A 26,360-nucleotide genomic window follows, 5' to 3' on the forward strand; every position below is an offset into this window, starting at 1 on the left:
CTAATCTATTTATAGATGTAAAGGTGACTCTTGGTTTTGAATTGAACAGGTATGAAACCTGTTAGTTTCAAATTTAAACAGATTTGAATCTGTTGGGTTAATAAATCAAACAGATAAAAAACGGGAAGGGCTCTGTTTGGATGAGCAATAAATCCAAACCAGTTTAATTCTGCCCTGTTTGGATGTACAAAAAATTCAAATCAGTTTAATTTGAATTTTGGATTTTATTTTACCAAAAAATAAAATTAAATTCAAATATTTTTGCGCCCAAGCCCACCCGACTGGACAGACGGCGGTGGCGTGCGTGTGGTGATTTTTGGGTCCAATGGGTCTAGCCCATTTTGCCCATAACCTCTCCCTCTAAAACACTTGGGTACCCCTTGGGGCACACCCCAAGTATCTCACCCAAGCCTTATAAACCCTTTTAAAACTTCCCACCAAATCAATGTGGGACAAGCCAATTTACCACCTTAAGGAATTTCCACCAAAACTCAATTTCCATGGAGCACACTTTGGCTTCAATTTCCCATTCACTCGGTAATGGTTTTGAGCAACCAAATATACCACGTGAATCACAACGCGGCATAGAACGCGTTACCACTTTGACCCGAGTAAATCGATACTCGGGGCCTACCTAAAAAATAGACCAAACTTGAGAAAAAATTCTGATTTTACCCAGAATTTTTCTACCATTTCCAACAATATTTTGTAGAAAAAACAGAGCTGACAACTGCTATACCAAGGCCACGTGGCTTGATATGTAACAAAGTCGTATGTCATCATTTCCGTACCAAATGGCCCACTACAATGGTAGGCTATAATATTAATTTGCAGAAAGGACATTTTTAGTAATTGGAGTGTGAGACTCAACTTAATATTTAGCCACTGCCCCCCACGTGTCACCAAAGACAGAATTTAAAATTTTATTAGTAGAATGAAAGTATTTGTATAAAAAATACTGAGTTCATTTGAATACATTAATAATTGAACATAATTTTTTCTATAAATATTGTGAAAAAATTATTTTAGTAAAAAAATAAATTAATCTAGTAAATATATTTTTTTAGTTTTCAAAATATATAAAACAATTAATTTTTTAAAAATGACATATACCTCTTGTATTAATAAAATACTCAATAAAATTGATATATTGAGAGTAGTTTGTTTGATGGATATGTTATTATTATTTTTAAAATTTATGATAACCTAATTTTTTTTTTAAATGTTACATAAATTTTCTTACAAATAGATTATGTGAAACTGTAGTTCCAAATTAAACTGGACTGTATTTAAATAGTTTGATTAAGATTGATTTCATAATTTTAATTAGTTGGTTTGATTTTAATTTTTTTAGAACCGTAACCAGTAAATTAATCTTGATTTCACCCCCATTGTGAGCTTTTGTTAGCTCTCCTCCACCAGCAAAGACAAATTATTCAAAAGTCATGATAAACAACCAACTAGTTAAATATATATAAGAGAGGGGGAGAGTAATTGATCGAATAAACAATTCATTACACATGTTCAAAGCAAAATACAAGTAAATGAAATGAAAAATTAGTGAAACATTCCTCTCCAACTTTGTGTAGTAGAAGAGGTCCAAGATATTGTTTTTTTATTAGCTAAGTTCCCTTAACATTTTCAAAGAGAAAATTTCACTCAGAGAAATTTTGTCCGGCTTAGAGAAATTTCGCTTGACTCAGAGAAATTTCAATTTTTTCCCATTTCCATGATATTCTTTAGTACTTTTTAGTGCAATACCTTACCTTTCTATATATAAATCTATGAAGGTGCCTTCAACTCCTAACTTTTGTTTAATTGGTTGTTAATTTTTTAAATATTGATTAAATTTATCTGAGGGATATAGATATAGTTGTTAATGGATGATATGATTTTATTACAAAGAAGATTCCAATATCTACTATGAAACAACTAAACATTGGGCAGCATTGGTGAGAGCAATCTAGAAATCATTTCTTAATGAGGTTAGTTTTTCTCAGCTATTTCCTTTTTCTCTCTCTTTTTTTTTTTTTTTTTTTTTTTTTGCTTGTTGATTTCAAGCTTTCAATCTGCTTTGTGAGCTTTGTCTTTACTAGTGATATATATATATATATATATAGTTTTATTAAGCAAACACTCGTAACCCCCTAGACTATTGTTGTGATGGCGAGTAAATATACAAACGATGAGTTGGTCTGTAATGATAATCTTGTTCTGCAGATCTTTGAAAAATATGTGAAGAATTGGATAGCAATAGTTCCATCATTCTAGGGTAAGGGATGACATGCCAGTTGACAAAGATACACTAGCTTTGAGATTACAACTTGAAATGTCCCGAGAAGTAGAATCAAACATTTTGGAAACTTTAAGTTTTAGCTTTTGTAAAATTTTACTTTCTATATACTCATTATGGTTTTAATTCAGTTATTTCAGTTTGCATCATGGTTCTTGGCTTGAAGATTGGTCGGTACTAACAATTTATTTTATTTTATTTTTTACAGATGATTTTTGGTGTGAAATTGTGGATACAGATTTTTTTTTTTGGGGGGGTCTATAGAGGACATTGTTTTTTGTCTACAGATTACTATTGTTCGTATAGATACTTATTGGCCTGGTACAAATTACTTTTAGTGTGATATAGATTATCCTTTTGGCATGATATCATGGATATTACTTTTTTGTGCATAGGGAACATTGTTTTTTGTATAATCGACTTTTTTGTATTGAATTACATTTTTTCGGTTGGATTTTACTTGGTTTGCATGGAATTTTTATTACATTTGTAATTTAACATTAAATATGAATTTTTTGGATGGTACAAAGTGAAATGTGTGCAGGTTGTGGAATAGTTGATAATATAATCAGTATATGTATTGTTTTCTTTATATACAAGATACAAATTGCACTAATAATAGAACAAATATAGGTTACGGAGGAATTAATTAAAGAAAACACTAAAGTTTGTGGCGATTAAAGACTTGGCAGTCAAAAAAGCAAGTAAAGGTTTTTGGTGACTAAATATTTAGTAGCCAAAAAAAAAAAGACTTTTTTCCGACTAAAGAGTTTGTAGCCAAAATAAATCAAGATAAGGAAAAAATCCTTTGCCGACTAAATATTTTAGTCATGAAAAAACATGGCATCCTTCGGCGACTAAAATGTTTAGTCGTAAACGGTAATTAAAATATTTTGTGGCTAAATGCGACATAAAATGGCGACTAAAATATTTAGTCACTAAATGTAGTACCATTTGCAACAAAAACTTATTGGCGACTAAAACTTTTATTCGCCAATAGTTAAATTCATTTTTATGTAGTAACTTTAGGCGACTAAATTTTGATCTCCAAAAGGTTACTTTTGGCAACTAATAAATTTTTAGTAGCCAAAAGTTGTAAATTAGCGACCAAAAAAATTTTAGTCGCCAATGCTATCGCCGACAAGGTATCCCCGACTGACTAATTTTTAATAGCCTTTGACTTTCGGCGACTAAAAATGAGGCTTTGGTGACTAATTTTTTAGTAGCTAAAGGTGTATTTTCTTGTAGTAAAATTTCGCTGAGTCAAATTTTTTCTGTGAAAATGTTGAGGTATCTTAACTACTATGAAAATATTATATGTTATTTATCTTATAAAATCTTAATATTAGGTAGGGCTACAAACGAACCGAGCCGAGTGGAGCCGAGCTTTGCTAAGCTCAAGCTTGGCTCATTTACTTATCGAGCTCGTTTATGGAGCTCGATTTCGGCTTGAAAAGGAATTAGGCTCGAGCTTGGCTCAGCTCGGCTCGATTAATTTTTTTAATATTATTTACATTGTTTAAATAAAAATAAACGAGCCGAGCTTGACGAGTCGAGCTTGACAAGCCGAGTTTATGTGAGTTTGAGCTCGACTCATTTACTAAACGAACCTAATATTCGAGCTTGAACTCGACTCGTTTACAAAACGAACCGAACCGAACCGAACCAAGCTGAGCCCTTAACGAGCCGATGTGAGTTTGTTTATGAACAGTTTGGTTCATTTGCAGCCCTAATATTAGGGATCTTGAAAAAAATTCTTCAAAATGAAATGAAATGTTGGTAAGGGTGATGGTATTACAAAAAAAAATTAATAAGGAAAATGAGGTAAAGAAAAGCAACTTAAATTAGGTATTGTTTAGTGCAGTTTGTTAATTTTTTTTTTGGTATAACTGGATATTCATACTAGTTTATACATGTCTCAACTAATTACGAAATTCATAAAAAGTGCTCCTTCCATATGTATCAGGAAAATCTCAAGTAAAATCTACGGATGTGACTTTAAAAAGTGGATAATAGTAGTGGAAAATGGAGAGCACATTCCAAATCAACTAGATTATAAGTTAGAACTTGATAATTCAATAGCAAAAGTTAAAAGTAAAAGTCAAAAGCACAGCTCATCCAACGTCTAGAAATAAGTCTTTTTTATTAATTTATTTAAATTATTTCTTCTTAATAAATTATATAAGCAAAATTGTATTAGTCTGATACTAAAGCACTAAATACTTTTTGGCGGTGGATGCCCAGGGGTGAGCATAGTCTGGATTGGATTGGATTGGGGTAAAATTAGGACCAATCTGTTATCTACGGTTCCTGAAAAATTGGAACCAATCTAATCCGTTTAAATCATGGAATCAATCCATTTAAATACGGATTGGATCGATTTAGGACTACGGATTCACATAATTAAATAACAAAAAACAAATATATATATATATATATATATAACGCTTTAACTTCATAAAAATATAAACATAGCGCTATATCAGTTCCATAATAGCAACATATTTTTCTATAATAGTGACATACTGTTCTTGAATTTAAACAACCATAAGAAAATACAAACAAAAGTAATAAAATAAGATATTATACGGTTTTAGGTTTGAGTTTAGATTTTATATAGAATAAGAGAAGATACTATAGGGGAGGATGTATAATAAAAATATAGACTATTTGTATACGGTCCGGATCGGTTCCAATCCGGAACCGTGGGGTTCAATCCGGAACCAATTCGTGGACTACGGATTTTTAATTCTTCAATCCGGAACCGAATCGCGGATTCAAAAAACCAATCCAAACCTATCGGATTGGACTGGACTGGATCGGATTACGGATTTCACGGATTCCTTGCTCAGCCCTACCTCCTCTCCATGATTTGACAGGGTGTTGTTTGAGTCCATTGCAAATTTTGTTTTGATCATTCGAATAGTTTATTTCATTGAGCATTTTGTGAATATTATTTACAAAATAAATTAGATTAATTTAATAATTGTAAGAAATTTAATTTATTACATTTGTTAAAAAATTAATGATTTAATTTAAAAAATACATTTGTTATTTATTTTTTTTATGACAAATATAATAAATTAAATTTATTATAATTATTAAATTAATTTAATTTTTATATAAATAATATATACAAAATATTTAATAAAATAAATAATTTAAATTATCAAAAACAAACTCGTAATAAACTCCGTGGTGGTCAAACAACCCCTCCAATTCAATTTATAGGCGGGAGGAATCCACCTCCATAATTTTTCCACAATCAAACGATTAAGAGGCACACGTGTACGATACAAAAGATTGCGGTTATATTTTTATTAGCATAAAATTTGTGTTATCCACCGTCTTAAATAAATAATTAAAATTTTATTTTAAAAATTAAATTAATAATTTTAAAATTTAAAAGAAAAAAATAGTTAAAAGTATGAGGATAAATTGTTTTCATTTAAATTGAACTAAAGTCGTGTTTTAATTGTGTATTAATATTTTATTTTAAGTATTAATCAATAGGCATGTATATCATTACGTGTATCAATAACATTTTAGAGCAAAAAAATTGAATGAATTATAAACATTACATTTAGCATAAATGATAAATATATTTTTTTATATTAAATTTTTTCGAATGATATAACAACTAAAATTTCTAATTCACAATTACATAATAAAATTCATTTAAAATTTGTTAAAATCGAAACCAAATTAGAGAATGTAATAATTTTTTTTTTTTTTTTTTGAAGAGAGTAGCATTGACCCTTTTTCGCGAGCCATCTCAAATGAAGTCATCTCTAACCCGCATCAATTTCCATTTCTAAATCATTTTACTTCTGTTGTTAACTTTTTTCAACTCCCATTTCTTGTTCCATAATTGAGTTTCATTTTTTTATCCCCTTTCCCGCAACTATCCTTACAATTTCTAACCTTACAATCAACTTCTAACTAAATTTTGTTAGAATCTATGCTGTACGAGCATGAAATAACATTCTCGTATAATCCTGTTGATCAAGTTTGCACTCCTCCAAACGTCGTCGCATTACTACCTGAAAACACAAATGTGAGCTAGCCAACGGGTGTGTGCCAGATACCTCTCCAATACCTAAGCCAGCCAAATAGACAATAGATAAAAACTCTGTGTATTTGAGAGTAGAAATCGTGATACCTGTACATAGGTCCTGTTATAAGTTTTTATAGATTTTGCATAACATAATTCTAGTAGGACTCTATTCTCCTTAACAGAGCTCTCCTAGGAATCATACTCTCAAGGATAATACCTATTCTGACAACACCCTACTCACTACCAACCAAGTAAGATGGCTCAAACCTCCTTATCTCGGCTTGGTAGCAGCTCAACCAAGCTAGCATGGCCTTGCCCCATGCCAGACAGAAATAGGACAGTATTCGACCGTGATAACCAGTTCGGTACCCCACCACCATCGTACCCCGGTCCTGCTTGGATTAAATATAACCACCTCGGTCCAAACCCTGGGCCGAATATCCGCCCAGTCTACGACCGAGCTTACTCCATTCTCATTTCCACCTACAGTGTGGCCCAATGCCCAAGAGAGTGTACCTAGCTCAGTCCATTCCAACAGATGGTCTTAGCTCGACCTAATTTGCATATAAATTGCCCTCTCAATTGCCCTTTAATTCCATCTGCAGTGCATGATTGGGATTAGTCTTCTCATGTCGTGCTAAGATATTCCAACTAACCAAACCAAAAGTAACCCAACCGAACTAAAATACTCCTATTGGAACCATAGACACGTCCATCTCTAGGTAGCTCGATTTTTTAGAACCGTGCCTGCCACACAGCCCGTCGTTTCGCTTACCTGACATCGTGTCCTTACTGGGACACGTTGCACACGTACATTACTTCTTCGTACTGTGACTGTCACGACCCACCTCAGGGGCTTAGAGTTAGAATCGTGACTTACTAACATATTCTTATTCGAAGCAAATTAAATTGCGCAAGCGAAAACAAAAGTAATTAAACAGAAATTTTACTACATTTTACTATTTAAGAAAGAGGAAATACATTTCTAGAGCTTTTATTATTTTATCATTCAGCGACCAACCCCGAATAGAGACAAAAGGAAGCAAAAATATAAAAAAAAAAGAAGATAAAATAGTGGTTCAACAACAATTCATGAGCAGGTTCCATTTTGTGGGGTTATGGGTGTCCCTTATGTCTCGTCACCTGAAAGGGTAACAGCTATAAGCACATAGCAGAGTGAGAAATATTATGCCAAGAGTGTAGAGAATACAAAATAACCATGGATAACTGGTTAGGCTAAAATATTTGCATAATTTAATTTAAATGGCAATTTATTTAACGCAGCAGAATACATAAATCATGTAAATAAATAATTACAACCACGGTATGAAACAGAACAGAGCAGAGGTCACAGAAGTGATAGTCAGAACAGGGGTCAATGGATCCATGACAAACAGAAGACCACAAAGTGGTCAAACAGAGGTCAGTGGTTATTTAAGTCCCCCAAGGCGTGAGATTCCCGTGGTGGTACTTACAAAACATAATTGTTTATAAGGTTATAGTCAAATATATACTAAAATTTAAACAAACGTATCCATGGATTTCCTTTTAAGTAAATAGAGTTTAGAAAGTAACCCACGTAATTGAAATATTTATAAACATAACTTTTATTTATATAACTTAATAAAATGTAACTTGTATAAAATAAGCTATGGTAACTCAAAACATTCGTAAAACATATAATGATAAATCAAGGTATTATATAACTCACCTTAATTATAACCCTTAGCCTTGCTTTACTATCAGAACTTCCCTACTAAGTTTTTCGTCTCGGTTTTTTTTCACTCTTTCTTTCCTTTATTTTCTTTCGTTTGTTTTTTTTCCTTCTCTTATTTACAACACATTTGCCTCTATTTATACAGCAACCCGAGCCTTGATGTGAGTGCCATGTATCCTCTTTATATGGGGCCATCATTAAGCTAGTAGATTTGAGTCTTAATTGTAGATCAAATTCACAGATTTGGATAAGTTTAAATCTCCTCAATATATATCTATATGTACTTGAGCCTTTGTTTTGCTTGGGCCAATACTTGCAAGGGTTTTGCTGGGCCAACACTAGTTTAGACGTTTATTATTTATTTTTGTTTTTCTTTTCTTTTGGGCCGAAGTTCACAACCATGCTGGGCAACTAGTTTATAACATTTTTTTTTCATTTTCTTTTCATTTTTATTCATTTATTTATTTGTTTTGGTGTTAAGTTATTATTTATTTACTATCTTTAGTTTGACCCAATTAATATTACAATTCCACAAGTGTGTTAATTGCTCCCAAATACTAATTCCCAAATAATTTTTTTACTTAATTCTATATTTGATAACCTAATGTCAAGTTAGATTTATACTTTTATTTATTTAATAGTCTATCATCACATGTAATCATAATTATATATAACTCTAAATATTTATGTGGTACCTAATTAAACGTTCGGGGTGTCACATTGCTCCCCTTCTAATTAGAAGTTTATCCCCAAACTTGACGTACCTTAACTTTTAAAGAGGTGTGGGTATTTAGCTCGCATTTGTCCTTCGTTTTCCCACGTAGCTTCTTCGATGCGATGATTTCGCCATAAGACCTTTACCAGCGGTATGGTCTTGTTTCAGAGAATTTGATCACGACGATCGAGAATCTGCGCTGGTTGTTCTTCGTAAGAGAGATCCTCTCGAACTTCCAAGCTCTCATAGTTGATGACATGTTCTGGATCTCGGAGATACCGTCGAAGCATTGAAACGTGAAACACGTTGTGGATATTAGATAGCTCAGGAGGTAGTGCAAGGCGATAGGCCACATGACCAATTCTTTCCAATATCTCGAATGGCTCGATGTAACATGGGTTTAGCTTCCCGCGCTTTCCGAATCGGATCACTCCTTTTGTTGGGGAGATTTTGAGAGACACATGATCCCCTGCTTGAAATTCCAAGTCTTGTCTCCGAGTATCTGCATAACTTTTCTGGCGGCTCTGAGCAGTGCGAATCCGCTGTTGGATGACTTGGATTTTCTCACTGGTGACCTGCACGATTTCGGGGCCTAACAATTTCCTGTCCCCAACCTCCGTCCAGCACAGAGGTGATCGACATCTCCTTCCATACAGAGCTTCATACGGCGCCATTCCAATGATTGCCTGATAGCTGTTGTTATAGGCAAATTCTACCAAAGGTAGGTGCTCATCCCAATTACCTTTGAGGTCCAACACGCATACACGTAACATGTCTTCCAACATCTGGATTGTTCTTTCAGATTGCCCATCTGTTTGTGGATGATAGGCCGTGCTGAACTTCAGTGTAGTTCCCAAAGCTTCTTGCAATTTATTCTAGAAGTGAGACGTGAAACGAGGGTCTCGGCCAGACACGATCGAAACTGGAATACCATGCAACCGAATAATCTCCTTGATATATAAAGTGGCAAACTTATTCAGAGTATACATGATTTTGATTGGTAGAAAATGTGCTGACTTTGTCAATCAGTCCACTATAACCCATATTGCATCATTCTTTGAAAAAGACTGTGGTAGCTCGACCATGAAGTCCATAGTAATGTGTTCCCATTTTCATTCAGGAATAGGGAGTGGTTGCAGTAGCCCCGCAGGTCTCTGATGTTCTGCTTTAACACGCTGACAATGCAGACATTTGGAAACATGGTTTGCTGTATTTCTTTTCATTCCGGTCCACCAGTGATGTTCCTTTAGATCATGATACATCTTTGTGTTTCCAGGGTGGACTGCAAATTTCAAGTTATGAGCTTCCTCCAGTATCTTCTTCTTCAGTTTCGGGATGTCGGGTATGCAAATTCAATTTCGAAATTTCAGTATCGCATTGCTTATAACGAAATCCGGATCAGGGGTGTTTCCTTGTTCCTCGTACCTTTTCTTCAAGAGTTTATCTTCACATTGGCGCGCTTTAATTTCTCTAATCAATGTAGGCTCCACGATTACATTGGCGAGCAACCCATTGACCTTGCGAGAAACGAGAGTGCATGCCAAACTTCTCGTTGACCTTCGGCTCAGTGCGTTTGCTACCACGTTAGCTTTGTCCGGATGGTGATGGATTTCTATATCATAGTCTTTCATAAATTCCAACCACCGCTGTTGCTTCATATTCAGTTCCTTTTGTGTGAATAGATATTTTAGACTCTTGTGGTCAATATAAATTTCGCAGGTTGTACCGTAGAGATAATGACGCCAGATTTAGAGAGCAAAGATCACCGCAGCCAATTCCAAATTGTGAGTCGAGTAGTTCTTCTCATGAGTCTTGAAAGCAACGCTCCTGTTTATCAGTCCATTCAATGGGTGTGTTCTTCTGAGTTAGCTCGGTCAAGGGCGATGCTATTTTTGAGAAATCTTGCACAGAGCGTCGATGATAGCCAGCTAGACCCAAGAACTTCGGATTTTCGACACATTAGTAGGTCGTGGCCAGTCCACGATTGCTGCAACTTTTTGGGGGTCAACCGCAATGCCATCTTTGTTAATGACGTGATCAAGAAAGTGTACACTAATGATCCAGAATTCGCATTTCTTCAACTTGGCGTAGAGTTTATGATCTCGTAGTGTTTGTAGAACCATTCGCAAGTGCTGCTCATGAGCTTCTGGTGACTTGGAGTATATGAGGATGTTGTCAATAAAGACGATGACGAACTCATCAAGATAGGGTTTGAACACTCTGTTCATGAGGTCCATGAAGGCTACTGGTGCATTTGTGATGCCAAAAAGCATGACGAGAAACTCGTAATGCCCATAATGGGTTCTGACGGCAGTCTTTTCAATGCTTTTCGTTTTAACTTTTAATTGATGGTAGCCAGAACGTAAGTCAATTTTGGAAAATACTTGTGCTCCTTGAAGTTGATCGAACAAGTCATCGATTCGCGGCAGAGGATATCGATTCTTGATGGTAACCTTATTCAGCTCCTAATAATCGATGCATAATCTCATCGTGCCATCCTTTTTCTTCACGAACAATACTGGAGCTCCCCAGGGTGAGGTACTAGACCGAATGAAACTTTTGTCCAAGAGTTCCTGGAGTTGAGTCTTCAGCTCTTTCAATTCTGCCATCGACATGCGATAAGGAGTTTTTGATATAGGCTGCGTGCCAAGTTGGGCTTCAATGGTGAATTCGATCTCCCGATCAATTGGAATACTGGGTAGATCTTCAAGGAAGACATCCAGGAATTCTCGAACTACAGGAATTGCATCAACGGTAGGGGCCTCTTTTTGTGTATCAATCACATAACAAATATAATTACCACAACCCTTTCTTAGAAGTCGTTGGGCCGCCATGGAGGATATGATACAGGAAGGGTTAGAAACTTCAGCCCCATCAAAGACAATTTCGGGTTGGTTTGGTAACTTGAGGGAGACCTTTTTGGCTTTACAATTGATAGAGGCGTAGTTGGCAGCCAGCCAATCCATACCTAAGGTTACATCAAAGTTTCCAATGCGGAGGGGAATCAAGTCTACATATAAGGTTTTGCCTTTTAGGAATATAACACAAGATCTATACACATCAGTACTACAGGCAGACTTACCAGAAGGAAAAGACACAGACAATGTATATCCTAATGGTTCGGGTGTTGATGTCAATTTGGCAGCAAAGTGTGGTGCAACAAAAGAATGAGTTGACCCAGAGTCAATAAGGACATGAGCTAAAAAACCACAGATAGAAAGTGTACCTGACACAATATTCTCGGTAACTTCTGGTTTTTCGGGTACCAAGGCGAAAGCCCGACCTTGGCGGGTTTGGTTCTTCTTTTCTCCTCCAGGTCCCGTGGGTCTCCTGACTGGGCCAGAGGGGCTGGCTGTAGGATTAACCATCTTTGGACAATCCTTTAGCAAGTGACCAAACTGTCCGCATCTAAAACATGCTCCCGTGTCTCGATGGCATTGTCCCCAATGAATCCTCCCACAAGTGAGGCAATTTGGAATAGTGCCACCTCGGGGGTTGGTAGGACCTTGGTGGCCTGACCTGGTTGTGCCCATGTTTATTTTTTTATGAGGTGCAAGACCGGGTCTTCTGTTATCTCTTTCCCAGAATCGCTTCTTGTAGCTTGGTTCTCCGGAACGCAAGGCTTTAATTCCCTTTTTTGCTATATACGCCCAGCCACCACTTCTGCATAGGTTGGCAATTTCAAGACCTCAAGTCTGTCTTTTATTCCAGCATCTAATCCTGCTTCAAATTTTCTTACTTTTCGAGTTTCAGTGGGGATGACGTATGTTGCAAACCGAGCGAGTTGTGTGAATTTGCACTCATATTCGGCCACCGTCATGATTCCTTGCTTAAGATGTATGAACTCGAATGCCTTCTGTTCTCGGAATGAATCTGGAAAGTATTTTTCATAGAATACTTCCAAGAATCTTGCCCAAGTCGTAATTTCTTCTTTGGCCAGAGTGAGAAGCAACCATTCCTGCGCATTGTCTTTGAAAGTGAAAGTGGCGAAAGTTACCTTTTGCCTCTCGGCGCAAGGTAAGGCACGAAAAATCTTTTCCATGTCTTTAACCTAAGCGTCTGCTACCGTTGGGTCTGGGCTGCCAGTAAATGTGGTGGGTTTCAAATCCTGAAACTATTTTGTGGTAACCGGCCCTTCTTGCCGTTCCGGCGTCCCATTGTTGATGTTAGTTTGCAAAGCTTGCAAAAAGCTAGTAACCGCTCTTTCCATTACTCTTTCCATCGATTCAGTGCCACTAACTGATGACTCACTTCCATTACCATTAGCCATTCTACAAGTAATAAACGAGGCATTATATTCTCAACGCAGTATATATATATAGGTAGCATAATTTATATTTATATGAACTACCAACATTACACTGCCAATATTACACATTTTTATTTATTTACTTTTTTATTTTTTTATTTTTATTTTTATTATTATTATTATTTTTTACAATTCATATTACATTAGTCAGAATATGTTAGTGTCCCATCCCTGTGATAAACAAAAACAAAAGTCAACAAAAAGGGATTATAAAGGATCAGCATACAAAAGATTTTCTACTAGCCAGATCTAAAGTGATGGGTCAGATGGGCTGAAAAACCAAGGGAAATAGTGCTGCATAAAAAGCTCAAACTCCCACCCCAACTGGACTACACCAAAACACACCCATGCTACCTGGATCGTGAAAATGGGGATAGACCGTATATGACCCACAAATGCTCGGTCGACAATCCAAACAGGTGTCTCAACATATGACAGATCATTTTCGAAGTCAACATTTGGAATATTAATGATCTCCAGTGGGTTAGGGACTGTGGTGAAAATATAATCCTCGGGGTACACGTTCCCCCTCCTGGCTGCAAATTCTGGGGGTAGATGGCCTATAATATAATGCGGGCGGTCATGACCCGGGGCGACGCCAAGGACGCGAGATGGTCCAAGAAAACGTCTGCGTGTATGGACAAGGCTGTGCCTCCATAATAAGTGTGGGACGTCGGTAGGGTCAACCTGGATATAAATTGGCCGACCCATCAATCGGCCAAGGCCTGGGTGCAATCCCCTGACTATTTCCTCAGAATCTCCCCAACCCTCGGGTGAGGCGGGGGCGGGGTGTTCGGCTGAAATTTCATCTAAATTGATGGCTTAAAGGTCATTCCAAAAAGCATCATCTAGATAAATCTCCGACATCCCTACAATACCAGAATAAACGTGAGATTTTATACATGAAAACTAACGTCACAGGTATATATTTATTATTACTATTTTATTTTATTTTGTTTTATTTTATTATATATATATATATATTTTTAAACCGTTGCTCTGATACCACCTTTGTCACGACCCACCGATGGGCTTAGAGTTGGAATCGTGACTTACTAACTTATTCTTATTCGAAGCAAATTAAATTGCACAAGCGAAAACAAAAGTAATTAAACAAAAATTTTACTACATTTTACTATTTAAGAAAGAGGAAATACATTTCTAGAGCTTTTATTATTTTATCATTCAGCGACCAGCCCCGAATAGAGACAAAAGGAAGCAAAAATATAATAAAAAAAAAAGAAGATAAAATAGTGGTTCAACAACAATTCATGAGCATGTTCCATTTTGTGGGGTTATGGGTCTCCCTTATATCTCGTCACCTGAAAGGGTAACAGCTATAAGCACACAGTAGAGTGAGAAATATTACGCCAAGAGTATAGGGAATACAAAATAACCATGGATAACTGGTTAGGCTAAAATATTTGCATAATTTAATTTAAATGACAATTTATTTAACGCAACAGAATACATAAATCATGTAAATAAATAATTACAACCACGGTACGAAACAGAACAGAGCAGAGGTCACAGAAGTGACAGTCAGAACAGGGGTCAATGGATCCATAACAAACAGAGGACCACAAAGTGGTCAAACAGAGGTCAGTGGTTATTTAAGCCCCCCAAGGCGTGAGATTCCCGTGGTGGTACTTGCAAAACATAATTGTTTATAAGGTTATAGTCAAATATATACTAAAATTTAAACAAACGTATCCATGGGTTTCCTTTTAAGTAAATAGAGTTTAGAAAGTAACCCACGTAATTGAGCCTTGCTTTACTATCAGAACTTTCCTACTAAGTTTCTTCCTCTCGGTTTTTTTTTTTCACTCTTCCTTTCCTTTATTTTCTTTCGTTTGTTTTTTTTCCTTCTCTTATTTACAACACATTTGCCCCTATTTATACAGCAACCCGAGCCTTGATGTGAGTGCCACGTATCCTCTTTATATCGGGCCATCATTAAGCTTGTAGATTTGAGCCTTAATTGTAGATCAAATTCACAGATTTGGATAAGTTTTAATCTCCTCAATATATATATATATATACTTGGGCCTTCGTTTTGCTTGGGCCAATACGTGCAAGGGTTTTGCTGGGCCAACACTAGCTTAGACTTTTATTATTTATTTTTGTTTTTCTTTTCTTTTGGGCTGAAGTTCACAACCTTGCTGGGCAACTAGTTTATAACATTTTTTTTTTCATTTTCTTTTCTTTTTTATTCATTTATTTATTTGTTTTGGTGTTAAGTTATTATTTATTTACTATCTTTAGTTTGACCCAATTAATATTACAATTCCACAAGTGTGTTAATTGCTCCCAAATACTAATTCCCAAATAATTTTTTACTTAATTCTATATTTGATAACCTAATGTCAAATTAGATTTATATTTTTATTTATTTAATAGTCTATCATCACATGCAACCATAATTATATATAATTCTAAATATTTATGTGGTACCTAATTAAACGTTCGGGGTGTCACAGTGACAGCCGTCTCACATTTATCAAAAATGTTTGAAAAGTCCCGCCGTTTTTGTACCTATACAAAACCCATTTCTTGAATCAAGCACTCTTACTGTTCATCTTCTCACCCTTGCATTCTGAGTTCCACATATGTGCCTCATGTGCTCTAGTCCCAAACCAAGTAACTATATCATCCGCTTCACTTGCCCTATTGCTAGTTGGCCTTTGCCTTCACGCTTTAAACTCATAAATTGCTAATGCCTCTTTCTCCCTTTTGCTGATGTTCCTTTTTATTCATTTCTATACTTCCAGCACTTAATCCCCATATATGCGTGTTATATACACTAAAGCGTTGAGAAAATAACATAAACCCAAAACCTCACGCTCAGTTCTAAAAACACACTAGCTGGATTTTGAATCAGTTTAAAACATGATTTTTTATCCAAAATCATGTCATGACCGAACTAGGAACTTGTTTCTGACCTTTAGGCTTGTACTTGACCGAACTAGAAACGCATTGATCACCAACTATGCTATAAACCTTGAGTTGGCCCTGTTTCATGGCTGAACTGGAAACTGTTTGTAACCCAATTGTAGCCGAGCTAGGCTTATTTTACTTTGTCTATTTACTTAGCTCGGTCCAGTTATGTGGATATAACATTTTTCATTTCCATTTTGCAGACTTGACTAGGTTGGCCAGGCACACCCTTGCACTTTGCCCTTGGGCGATTTTGCCCAACCAAGCCATCCAAAGACACACTAGCGCCGAGCTAGGCTGCCGTATTCATTTTTAACATAACAATTTTTAAGTTTAATAGGTAAATACCAATTCCTGATGGACTCACTTGGAGCCATGGCCAAATTTCAAGGAGACTACCATATTCCATACGACGCCCACCTCTCCTTAGTCAAGCTAGACACCACCCCATGGGGCAAGTCAGACTTTGCTCCCTTCACCATGGTATCTATCGTAGAGAGGGGACTTCAATTCCCAGTCCAACCGTTTATTTGCGAATTCGTTAGGCAAACCAGACTGTGCCCCACTCAATTATCCACCGACACTTATAGTATCATAAATGGAATAGCCAAGCTAAATTGTCGCTTCGGCCTCAACCTCGGATTGGCCGAGCTATTTCACTAGTACTTGCTTGGACAAAATGAAGACGGTTGGGTTTATTACCTCAGAGTAAGAAGAGGTTGAGAAAAAATTATAAAAAATACACCGGACAAAGATGTAAACGATGATGACTTCCTCTGGGTTTCTGGCTATTTTGAAGATCAGGAAACCCTAATATCGGGCTATAATATAAACTGGAATAAAGGAACAGCTGGTAAGGGCACTCCTGTTTAATCCTTTCTGCTACCTTTACTTTTACCGTGCTAACCCTTGTAAGTCTGCCCCTGTTTGGTAGATTTAAACCAGCTTAAATCCACATACGCATACGCGAATCAAGCCACACTACGCTACCAACACAGAGATTGGGCCAAACTGCTTGACGTGCAACCGACTTGCCGCTACAGTGGTAAGAGGAAAACTAGAGTAATCGACTTCCTCTTAGAATCTTCACCCGAGCCAAACCCCACTCTTCCCCAAATTAACCTAATCCCTCTTACTAAAGAATAGAAGATAGCAAAGTGGCAAGTTGTCCATGTCCTTATTACCGAGCAGACCGCTACTTCCACCGTTGAAGCCTAGGCCGAGTTGCCCCTAGCTGGTAACGCTCGTGAGGTCGTGGTCGCCCTTCCAACCGCCAGAGCCTCGCCATCCCGGCCTAATAAGAGACCATGTACCTCGGCCAGCCAAACACAACTTTTGGTTGATGAAGATAAAACCGAACAGCCTGAGGCCGTGCTCCCTGTAACACCCACAGGTAGACACCGAGCTACCCCATCTCCCCCTCTAGTGTGGGCACTAATTGTGTCTTTTAAGGGCCAAGCCGTGACTACGTCTGATTTTGTTTGCCCCAAAAAGGACCATCTTCTAGCGTTTAACTTAGCAAAAAGTGTATGTCTTCCAGTCGACATAGAGCACCACGCCTATCTAACCGAGCTGAAGACCATACGATCTGCCAACAAATCGCTAATTCTAGTAATGCTGAATTCCACCTATGTTCTGATTTTGCCACTAACTTGTCACTCAGTTCTTCTAACTATATATACTCTATAGGCCATGCAAAAGAACCAGATCGCACATGAGCGCGTGCTTGAATTAAGAAGAATGGCCAAGGCGGCCATTGTTGATGGCAAGGCCAAAGAAGCCGAGCTTAAAGAACTACGAGCAAAGTTCGCTGAGCTGAAAGCCGATTGGGACCAATTGGTTGAGCAGGTTTCTACTGCGAAGGCAGATAAGAACAAAGCTCTGGATAAAAAGAAGGATCGTTATCTTTGAGAACTGGCCAAGCTTGAGAAGAAAAAAGACGCTGAAATAAAAGCATTGTAGAAGCAAATGGAGGACGCTGAGGAGCGCGGTTTAAAAAAAGGTGAAGAGCTCTACGTCTAGTAATGCGATGCGTCCAAAGACATCTTTTTTAAGTGTAGGTGGAAGGCTACCGCTACCAAGCTCGGTCAGGGGCATGATTCTGAAGACTTCCTCAACCCTCCCCCTCACTTTATACCGAGCTATATGATAGACTATGCAAACGCAGTCCAACAAACGTTTCTTCAAGCGAGAGATGAAGAAGAAACCTTTGATCCAAATAATGCCCCACCTGCTAACACTGACCTCAGTCTGCAGCCATCTCTACCTACTCGGGTGGATCTGCTAAGCCAACCTAAGCCAAGCACCGTTGACGGGGCGCTTGTGACCGACCTACCTAGAGAGACAGTCACCGAAACCAGTCTACTCAGCAGCGAAGTCAAGGTTAACTTGGACACTGATCTTGACGACCTTTTTGCTTGACCGGAAGGCTCCTTTGCTTTATTTTTGTTTCCTGTTTTCATGAAATATAATCGGGCTAAACGCCCACCTTTTGTAATTCCTTGCCAATGAATGAAACTTTTCATTTTTCTCATCATTTTTGTTCAGTTAATGCACTTTTCCTCTCTGTAGTGTAACATTTTTACTGTAAGCATAGCCGACCTATTTAGCTCGGCCTTTCCTTAACCTTCCTCTCTTTTGCGTCCAAGATACTTATCTCGGTTGAAGAACAACTTGGGAAACTGCAAAAAGTTTTATAACTGAGATTTCAATTTCTATTTTTATCTCGGTTTAAAGGAAAACCTTCTTGAGGCTAGATCCTCATCCCGGCTGATGAAATAAGAGTTTTGGTCAAACCTGCCAACTTTCTTGAGCCAAGACCCTTATCTTGGCTGAAAAAAGAAGAGTGTCAATCAAACCTGCCAACTTTCTAAAGAATGATTTAAATGTTGGTCAAACCTGCCAATCTTCTTAAGTCTAGATCCTTATCTCGGCTGAAAAAGTGTTGGTCAAACCTGTCAACCTTCTTGAGCCTAGATCCTTATCTCGACTGAAGAACATATTAAGTGTTGGTCAAACCTGCCAACCTTCTTAAGGCTAGATCCTTATCTCAGCTAAAAAAGAAAAAGTGTTAGTCAAATCTGCCAACTTTCTTGAGTCTAGATCCTCATCTCGGCTGAAAAAGAAAAAGTGTTGGTTAAACCTGCCAGCCTTCTTGAGCCTAGATCTTTATTTCGGTTGAAGAACGCACTAAATGTTGGCCAAACTTGCCAACCTTATTAAGCCTAGATCCTTATCTCGGCTGAAAAAGAAAAAGTATTGGTCAAACCTGCAAACTTTCTTGAGCCTAGATCCTTATCTCGGCTGAAGAACGCACTAAGTGTTGGTCAAACCTGCCAACCTTCTTAATTGTCCCTAGTCGGCAATTAATATGAACAACTTTTACAAACAGATGAGAGAATTTTACTGAAAAAAAAAAAGACTACTTGTTTTATTGAAAAAGAAAAATTACAAGTGTTTTAAGAAAAAGCTAAAAATAAAATACTTTGAGATTGGCCGTGTTCCATGGCCTGGGAATAGCTTTACTGTCCATATCTTCTAAGTGATATGCCCATTTTCCTGCTAAACCAATCACTTTGTATGGTCCTTTCCAGTTAAGGCCTAACTTGCCATCTCATGGTACTAAAGTGTTGCCCATTACTTTGCGCAGTACCCAATCTCCAAACTGTTTTGTTGTATTTCATGGATAACTTTTGTTGATATGAGGCAATGTGCACCAATGCCGTTTCTCTTATTTCTTCTGCAAGGTTGAGTTCCAGGGTTATGGCTTCACTATTCAAGTTTGGATCAAAATTTTCACTTCTAATAGTAGGGAGGCCCACTTCTAGTGGGATTACCACCTTCATGCCATAGGCGAAGGAAAAAGGTGTTTCGCTAGTCGATCGTCGAGGTGTAGTTCGATAAGCCCATAAGACGTGGGGAAGTTTCTCAGCCCACTTGCTTTTTGCTTTTTCCAGCCTCTTTTTTAGACCGTCTAGGACTACTTTGTTGGAAGCCTCAGCCTGGCCATTAGCTTAGGGGTACGCCGGTGTAGAGTTGTAGAATTCTATCTTGTATTCTTCGCAAAAGCCCCTAAAGATTTTGCCATCAAACTGAGTATCGTTATCGGATATTAATGCCTTGGGTATGCTGAACTGAGTTATGATGTTCTGCCAGACAAATTTTTTGACGTCTTTTTCTTTTATGGATGTGAATGTTTCTGTCTCTACCCACTTTGTGAAATAGACTGTTTCCGCGAGACAGAACTTTCTATTGCCTAGCGCTTCATTGTCTCCATGTCTGCCACCATCGTCCGTATCAATTCGTCTTGCTCCCTTACCCGATCTTCCAGAACCTGAGGATCCAACCTCCGCCTTTGCCTTTCAGGGCTTTGGGAGCGACAAGGACTGGAGCCCCATTTTTCTCGTGTATCCCTCCGCGGGTTCCGTCGTTGGGGATCCAACTCTGCCATGGGCGGGATAAAAGGTAAGCCTTCGTGCCTCTCGCCTCCCTCCGGGGTTTGCCCATCAATAGCAAAGTGTGGCAAGTCTTTATTTTGCGCCATTGAAATCAGTTGAAAGAAAACTTAATCAAGAGGTTTGTTTTTTGTGATTTTTTCCCACAAGCGGCGCCAATTGTACGAGCACAAAATAACCTTCTCATATAATCCTGTTGATCAAGCTTGCACTCCTCCAAACATCATCGCTTTACTACTTGAAAACACAAACGTGAGCTAACGGCAGGTGTGTGCCGGATACCTCTCTGATGCCTAAGTCATCCAAATAGACAATAGACAAAAGCTCTGTGTATTTGAGAGTAGAAATCATGATACCTGTACATAGGTCCTATTATGAGTTTTTATAGATTTCGCATGACATAATCCTAGTAGGACTCTATTCTCCTTAACAGAGCCCTCATAGGAATCATACTCCCAAGGATAATACCTATCCTGACAACACCCTACTCACTACCAACCAAATGAGATAGCTCAAACCTCCTTATCTCGGCTTCGTAGCAGCTCAACCAAGCTAGCATGGCCTTGCCCCATGCCAGACAGAAATAGGACAGTATTCGACATAGATAACCAGTTCGATACCCTGCCACCATCATACCCCGGTCCTGCTTGGATCAAATATAACCACCTCGATCCAAGCCCTGGGCTGAATATCCGCCCTATCTTTGACCGAGTTTACTCCATTCTCATTTTCACCCACAGCGTGGCCCAATGCCCAAAAGAGTGTACCTGGCTCGGTCCATTCCAACATATGGTCTTAGCTTGGCCTAATTTGCACATAAATTGCCCTCTCATATACTGATCATATTCTATGATCTCTATCCTCGATAACTAAACTAATTCCTTATAAATAATATCATTGAATGGTATGGAAATGAAATTTATTTAATATATAAAAGCATGGAATAGTTAGACATGTGATGGAAGGTGGATTAGAATATGGAAAAATCAATTAATAGAAAATGGAATAGTTAGACGTGTGACGCAAGGTGGATTTAATTGAAATTAGATCAATTATTAAAAATATGAGGAAAAATCTCAAATTAATTAGAAATTGGATTTAAAAAAATCTTATTTTCATGGTGCGGAAGTCTATCTTATGTTTGGTGTAAGTCATTTCTTGTATATAGTAAAATTTGGCATTCAAACAATTCAAATGTATAGTGCAATTTTTATTTTATTTTTTTTAGTTTGCCCCACTAATACATAATTCTCTTAAAATATAAATTCAATGTCAGACATAACTTAGTTTGTAACAACTGGATAATACAACATTTGTGTCAACTTGTCTTGACCCAATTTCATCTATATTATTTTCTTCGTCCAATCCAACATTACAAACCAACATTTTTTACTTTTTAGTTTGATAATTAATTAATTTAAATATTTTAACTATAATTAAAAATAAAATAGAAATCAATCTATACATTACTAAAAATATAAATATATAAATATTGTCTAAATGTATAGAGAAATATGTTGGAAAAATAATGGTTTTTTGGTGACTTTAATGCAATATTAAAGTGGGTGTCAATCCTTAATTGAGGTGCAGTAAAGTGGGTTTAGATTCTTTATTTAGGGCATCTAAATTTTCCGAAATAGGAAGTTATGGATACTTCAATGATGGACTTGGGCCAAAACTATTGTCCAAATTGGTTAGACAAAAATTGCCACAAGCATGCGTGCATGCGCGCGAGCGCTTTTCCCGCCCGCCCGCCCGCCCAGACCGAGCCAAGTCCAAGTCTGTGATTCGTGGGTCGTGGATCTTGGATTTTGGATTTTGGGACTTGGGCTTGGGCTTGCTGGAATGGATTGAGTGTGGAGGTTGGCTTGGCCTACCCATCTTAATCTTTTTGGGCTAAGCCAGATCTGTGGGCTGCAGATATATATACACAAAACTTATGTGTATAGCTGGTAACTCCTCTATTGATGATGGACTTAAACCCATCAGTTTTGCAGGTTAATGAAGAATTAAATTATGCATTTGTTGTAAGGAAGCCTTTTCCTTTCTCTCTCCATGTATATAAAATGAGGCCCTCTCCTTCAGCTTTTTACACTAGAAATTGTTGCTCTTCCTGTCTTGATAAGTTTTATAGTTTTATATTATTTTATTCATGTGAGAGAGTGCTGCAAAATTCTGTTCGCCGAAGCTACTCGATCGATGCATTGTTGTAGCTGGTCTAACCGTCGTATCCTAAGAGACAGACGTCGAACAACCTCCAGCACCTAACCAGTGAGGCGATGAATCTATTTTACGAATACTGTCAAGTGCAGGCTTTGGTTTGCTTTTTTTTGCTACTTTATTTTATTATGAATTTATGTAAATTCCAGCATGTTCTTATTCTGAAATTCCAATTGTTTGTTCCATATGAATTTATTTGTTTTATTTAATTACATAATATGTACAACAAACTTAAGACAGATTATATAATTTTCATGAAATTTGAAAAGATAAATTCATATGCAATTGGACAAGTTTAATTGCCTTCGGATCAACATGTGAATAAAAACCAGTGCCTGTTTGCATTATGCATAGCTAACTGTTTGGTTTTTTTTTTTTGTACCAATAATTGAATATAGAATACTGTTTTGTATATTAGATATATACATAGACTACTGTGTTGTCTCTAGAAGTCTTGATTATGTTTTGATCAATAAATTTAATGCTCTGGGATTTTAGTTATCTCCTTTGTAATTCACTGTTTTGTGAAAATGGATTATTGTTTAAAATGGTTTTATTACTATATTTCTAGCAGATTAATGTGTTCTAATATGAGTTTATTATATGGGTACCAATCTTTGAATGACATGTCGTATATAAGCTTTGTATAATAACATACTCATAATTTATAATTTTATAATACAATTTGCGTGTTAAAAATTTTCTAGATTTTAATTTTTGTTACATGCTTATTGTATGATTTCTAGTGTATTATGTTGTGTTAATTCCCTATCATGATTTGCAAGTCATTTAATTTTATTATATAATGTGCATTCTTATGGGTGTTGCAATTTTTTTGACATGCTACTTCTTTTCTAGATTTTAGAATTATTTGAAATTTGAAATTTTACATGTGAACTGCTAGCATTATTTACAAATTTATTGTGTGTTAATTTCATACATAACTCATGATTATTAAATTTTAATTCAATGCTTAGAGTTATAGGTTTATTTTGTAACTCTTGCCTATTCATATTTTAATTTAAATTTGGAGTTTTAGTTTTATATGTAACTCTTGCATATTCATTTAATTAATTTATTATTGTGAATTAAATTGATTTGTAACTCATGGCTAGAATTTTAATTATTTAAGAGGTGTAAGGTTTTTTAACCTTTGTAATAATTTTATAGAACTCTTGGCTATTAACTTATAATTTAATTTCTAGAGTTATATATTGATTTTTGTAACTCATCTAGCATGTTAATTGATTAGTTAATTTTATTATTAATTAGTTTGCTAGATGGTTTCAATTAATTTATTATATCTACCTTTTGCTTAGATTATTTGGTTTGTTTTTTTTTTTTTTTGTTTTCTACTAACTTTCTCTACAGGAATACCTATCAGAAAGGGATTTCAAAAAAAAAAAATTACAAAACCAAATGGCTAGTATTTGGGAGTGAAAAAATCATAAGTTTGAACTACTAACTTTTTTGTTAAACAGGAATACTTAAGCATGGAAAGGAATTGTTTGGACTATATAATTGAAGCAATTGGTTTTGCTTGAGATTTTGTTATGCTTTTAACCAATATGTAAAAGCAAGTTTTATTTTCCTGTAATGATTGTAGCAATTGTTTTACATTGCTTGTAATTTGGTTTGCAATTTTTAAATTGCTTGTGAGTTTGGACCTTGGTTTATTTTAACCTAGTTCATCATTTGGAAAACTTAATTCAAAAAATTATTTCTCACGGATTAAGAGTCAGCATACTCTTGAAAGTTTTTGTCAAAAGGTTAATTGGGTTTTAAGTGGGACTGATGTGACCCCTCCAGTCTTCCTAAGAACATTCCTGACCATATTTGATTCTAAGTTAAGTGGTGAGACTAGTTTTTAATTAAATTTTCAACTTTGGGATTTTCTAGTGTTAAGTTTAATTTCTGAAACACAGAAAGTGAAATTCTGTTGTATGTTTTAGAAATGGCAATTGTCACCGATATTGCTGCTACTGCTAATGTTGGTGGGGATCTGAACCCCAGGGCAACTGGCTTGCCAACCCCTACTGTTGTGACCTCTATGGACAACTCGGTTGCTGTGACCTTTGTAGTTAATCATGCTGTTGTTCCTGCTGAGCGTCCGAAGAAGTTCACGGGAGTGAATTTCAAGAGGTGGTAGCAGAAGATATTGTCTTACCTGACTACTCTAAGCCTTGCGAGGTTTTTGAGTGAAGATCCACCAGGCGTAGAGGAGAATGAGCAAGACAAACAGAAGCTCATGGCTCTAGATGCTTAGAAGTAGTTAGACTTCCTTTGCCTTAACTTTGTTCTGAATGGCTTGGCAGATTCACTGTTCAATGTGTTTTATGCCAAAAAGTCGGCAAAGGAGCTGTGGGATGCTTTGGACAAGAATTACAAGACCGAGGATGCTGGGGCAAAGAAATTTGTCGTTGGTCGGTTTCTAGACTTCTAGATGGTGGACTCAAAAATCGTCATCAGTCAGGTCCAAGAGTTCCAAGTAATTCTGTAAGAGATTCATGTAGAAGAAATGTTCCTGAGTGAATCATTCTAGGCAGCTGCGTTGATTGAGAAGTGGCCTAACGGCTGGAAAGACTTTAAGAACTACTTGAAGCATAAGTGAAAGAGATGGCAGTCGAAGAGCTCGTTGTCAGGCTTCAGATTGAGGAAGACAACAGGAAGAAATGGGGGAGTACCTCTACGGTGCAAACGTAGTTGAGTATGGCTAGTCCTCGGGGGTGAAGAAAAAACCACCAACAGGCAAAATGTGACGACCACCTCCTTAATTAAGCAAATTAATTATATATTGATTATGTGTTTATTGTTAATTATGTGATTATGTGTTATTGATTGTCATGTGACCTATTGACTTATGTTATTGTGGATAGATAGGTTAGAGTGGGAATTAAACCTGTCTGATTTGTAACTTTTAACAAGTTAGAATTAAGTAATTGGATAAGAATTAGAGCCTAATTCACATTAGTATAATTTAATTTAGTGTAATTAAGATTATAAGATGATGAGGAGTAATTTACTTTGAGTGAATTTGATGTAAATTAATTTATTAGCCTAGAATATGAGAATTAAAAATGAAAACAAAACAAAATTCTACTCATTAATTACATATAGAAGTGAGGTAGTGGACCTTGGTGGCCTAGAGATATACAAGTAGAAAGAGAAGGACATACTTTAAGAGTGAGAATTCAACAAGAAGAGGAAGGAATGAAGAACTAGGAGGAAGATAGGAATTTAACTTGAATTCTCTTTAATCATCAAAATAAGGTAACTTTTCTTTCCAATTTCTTGAACTCAAAGCTCCTATACTCATCATCTTCCAAGATACAAGTTTGATTGAAATGAATTTGAGGTCTTGTTCATGAAATGAAGAGCTTAGGACATGCATGTTTTCATATGAAAGAATTGTAAGAATTAACTCTCATATTCAACATGCATGGCATAATTTCATAACAACCTTCTTCCTATATTTGGGTTCTTGCATGAGTTTTGAAAACTAATAAGGAAGCTCCATGAATTCAAAGATTAGTGCTCAATTTGTGTAGTTAATGATTTTGTATTAAATTTCAAAAGTTTGAACTTTTGCATGGATTTGAGCTTTAAATTGAAGTTATGAATTTCGTTTAAGCTTAATATGTTAAATTCAATGTGTTCT

The 26,360-nt window shown here is 36.5% G+C and overlaps 2 protein-coding genes across 2 annotated transcripts; both read right to left on the minus strand.

The window, feature by feature from the left end:
* Positions 1-8,946: 8,946 nt before the first annotated feature.
* On the minus strand, positions 8,947-12,150 carry LOC145821522 (uncharacterized). Its single transcript, XM_082918044.1, has 4 exons — positions 11,583-12,150; positions 11,302-11,486; positions 9,469-9,657; positions 8,947-9,357 (listed from the first exon to the last, which is right to left on the minus strand). The coding sequence occupies exons 1-4, from the start codon at positions 12,148-12,150 to the stop codon at positions 8,947-8,949; spliced, it is 1,353 nt and encodes a 450-aa protein (XP_082774170.1).
* A 272-nt stretch (positions 12,151-12,422) lies between these two features.
* On the minus strand, positions 12,423-12,824 carry LOC145821523 (uncharacterized). Its single transcript, XM_082918045.1, has one exon. It carries the CDS (start codon positions 12,822-12,824, stop codon positions 12,423-12,425), a length of 402 nt encoding a protein of 133 aa, XP_082774171.1.
* Positions 12,825-26,360: the final 13,536 nt, after the last annotated feature.

This window comes from Camellia sinensis, chromosome 3 (genome assembly GCF_055761805.1).
Source record: "Camellia sinensis isolate YWXY chromosome 3, ASM5576180v1, whole genome shotgun sequence".
NCBI classification, from domain to species: Eukaryota; Viridiplantae; Streptophyta; class Magnoliopsida; order Ericales; family Theaceae; genus Camellia; species Camellia sinensis.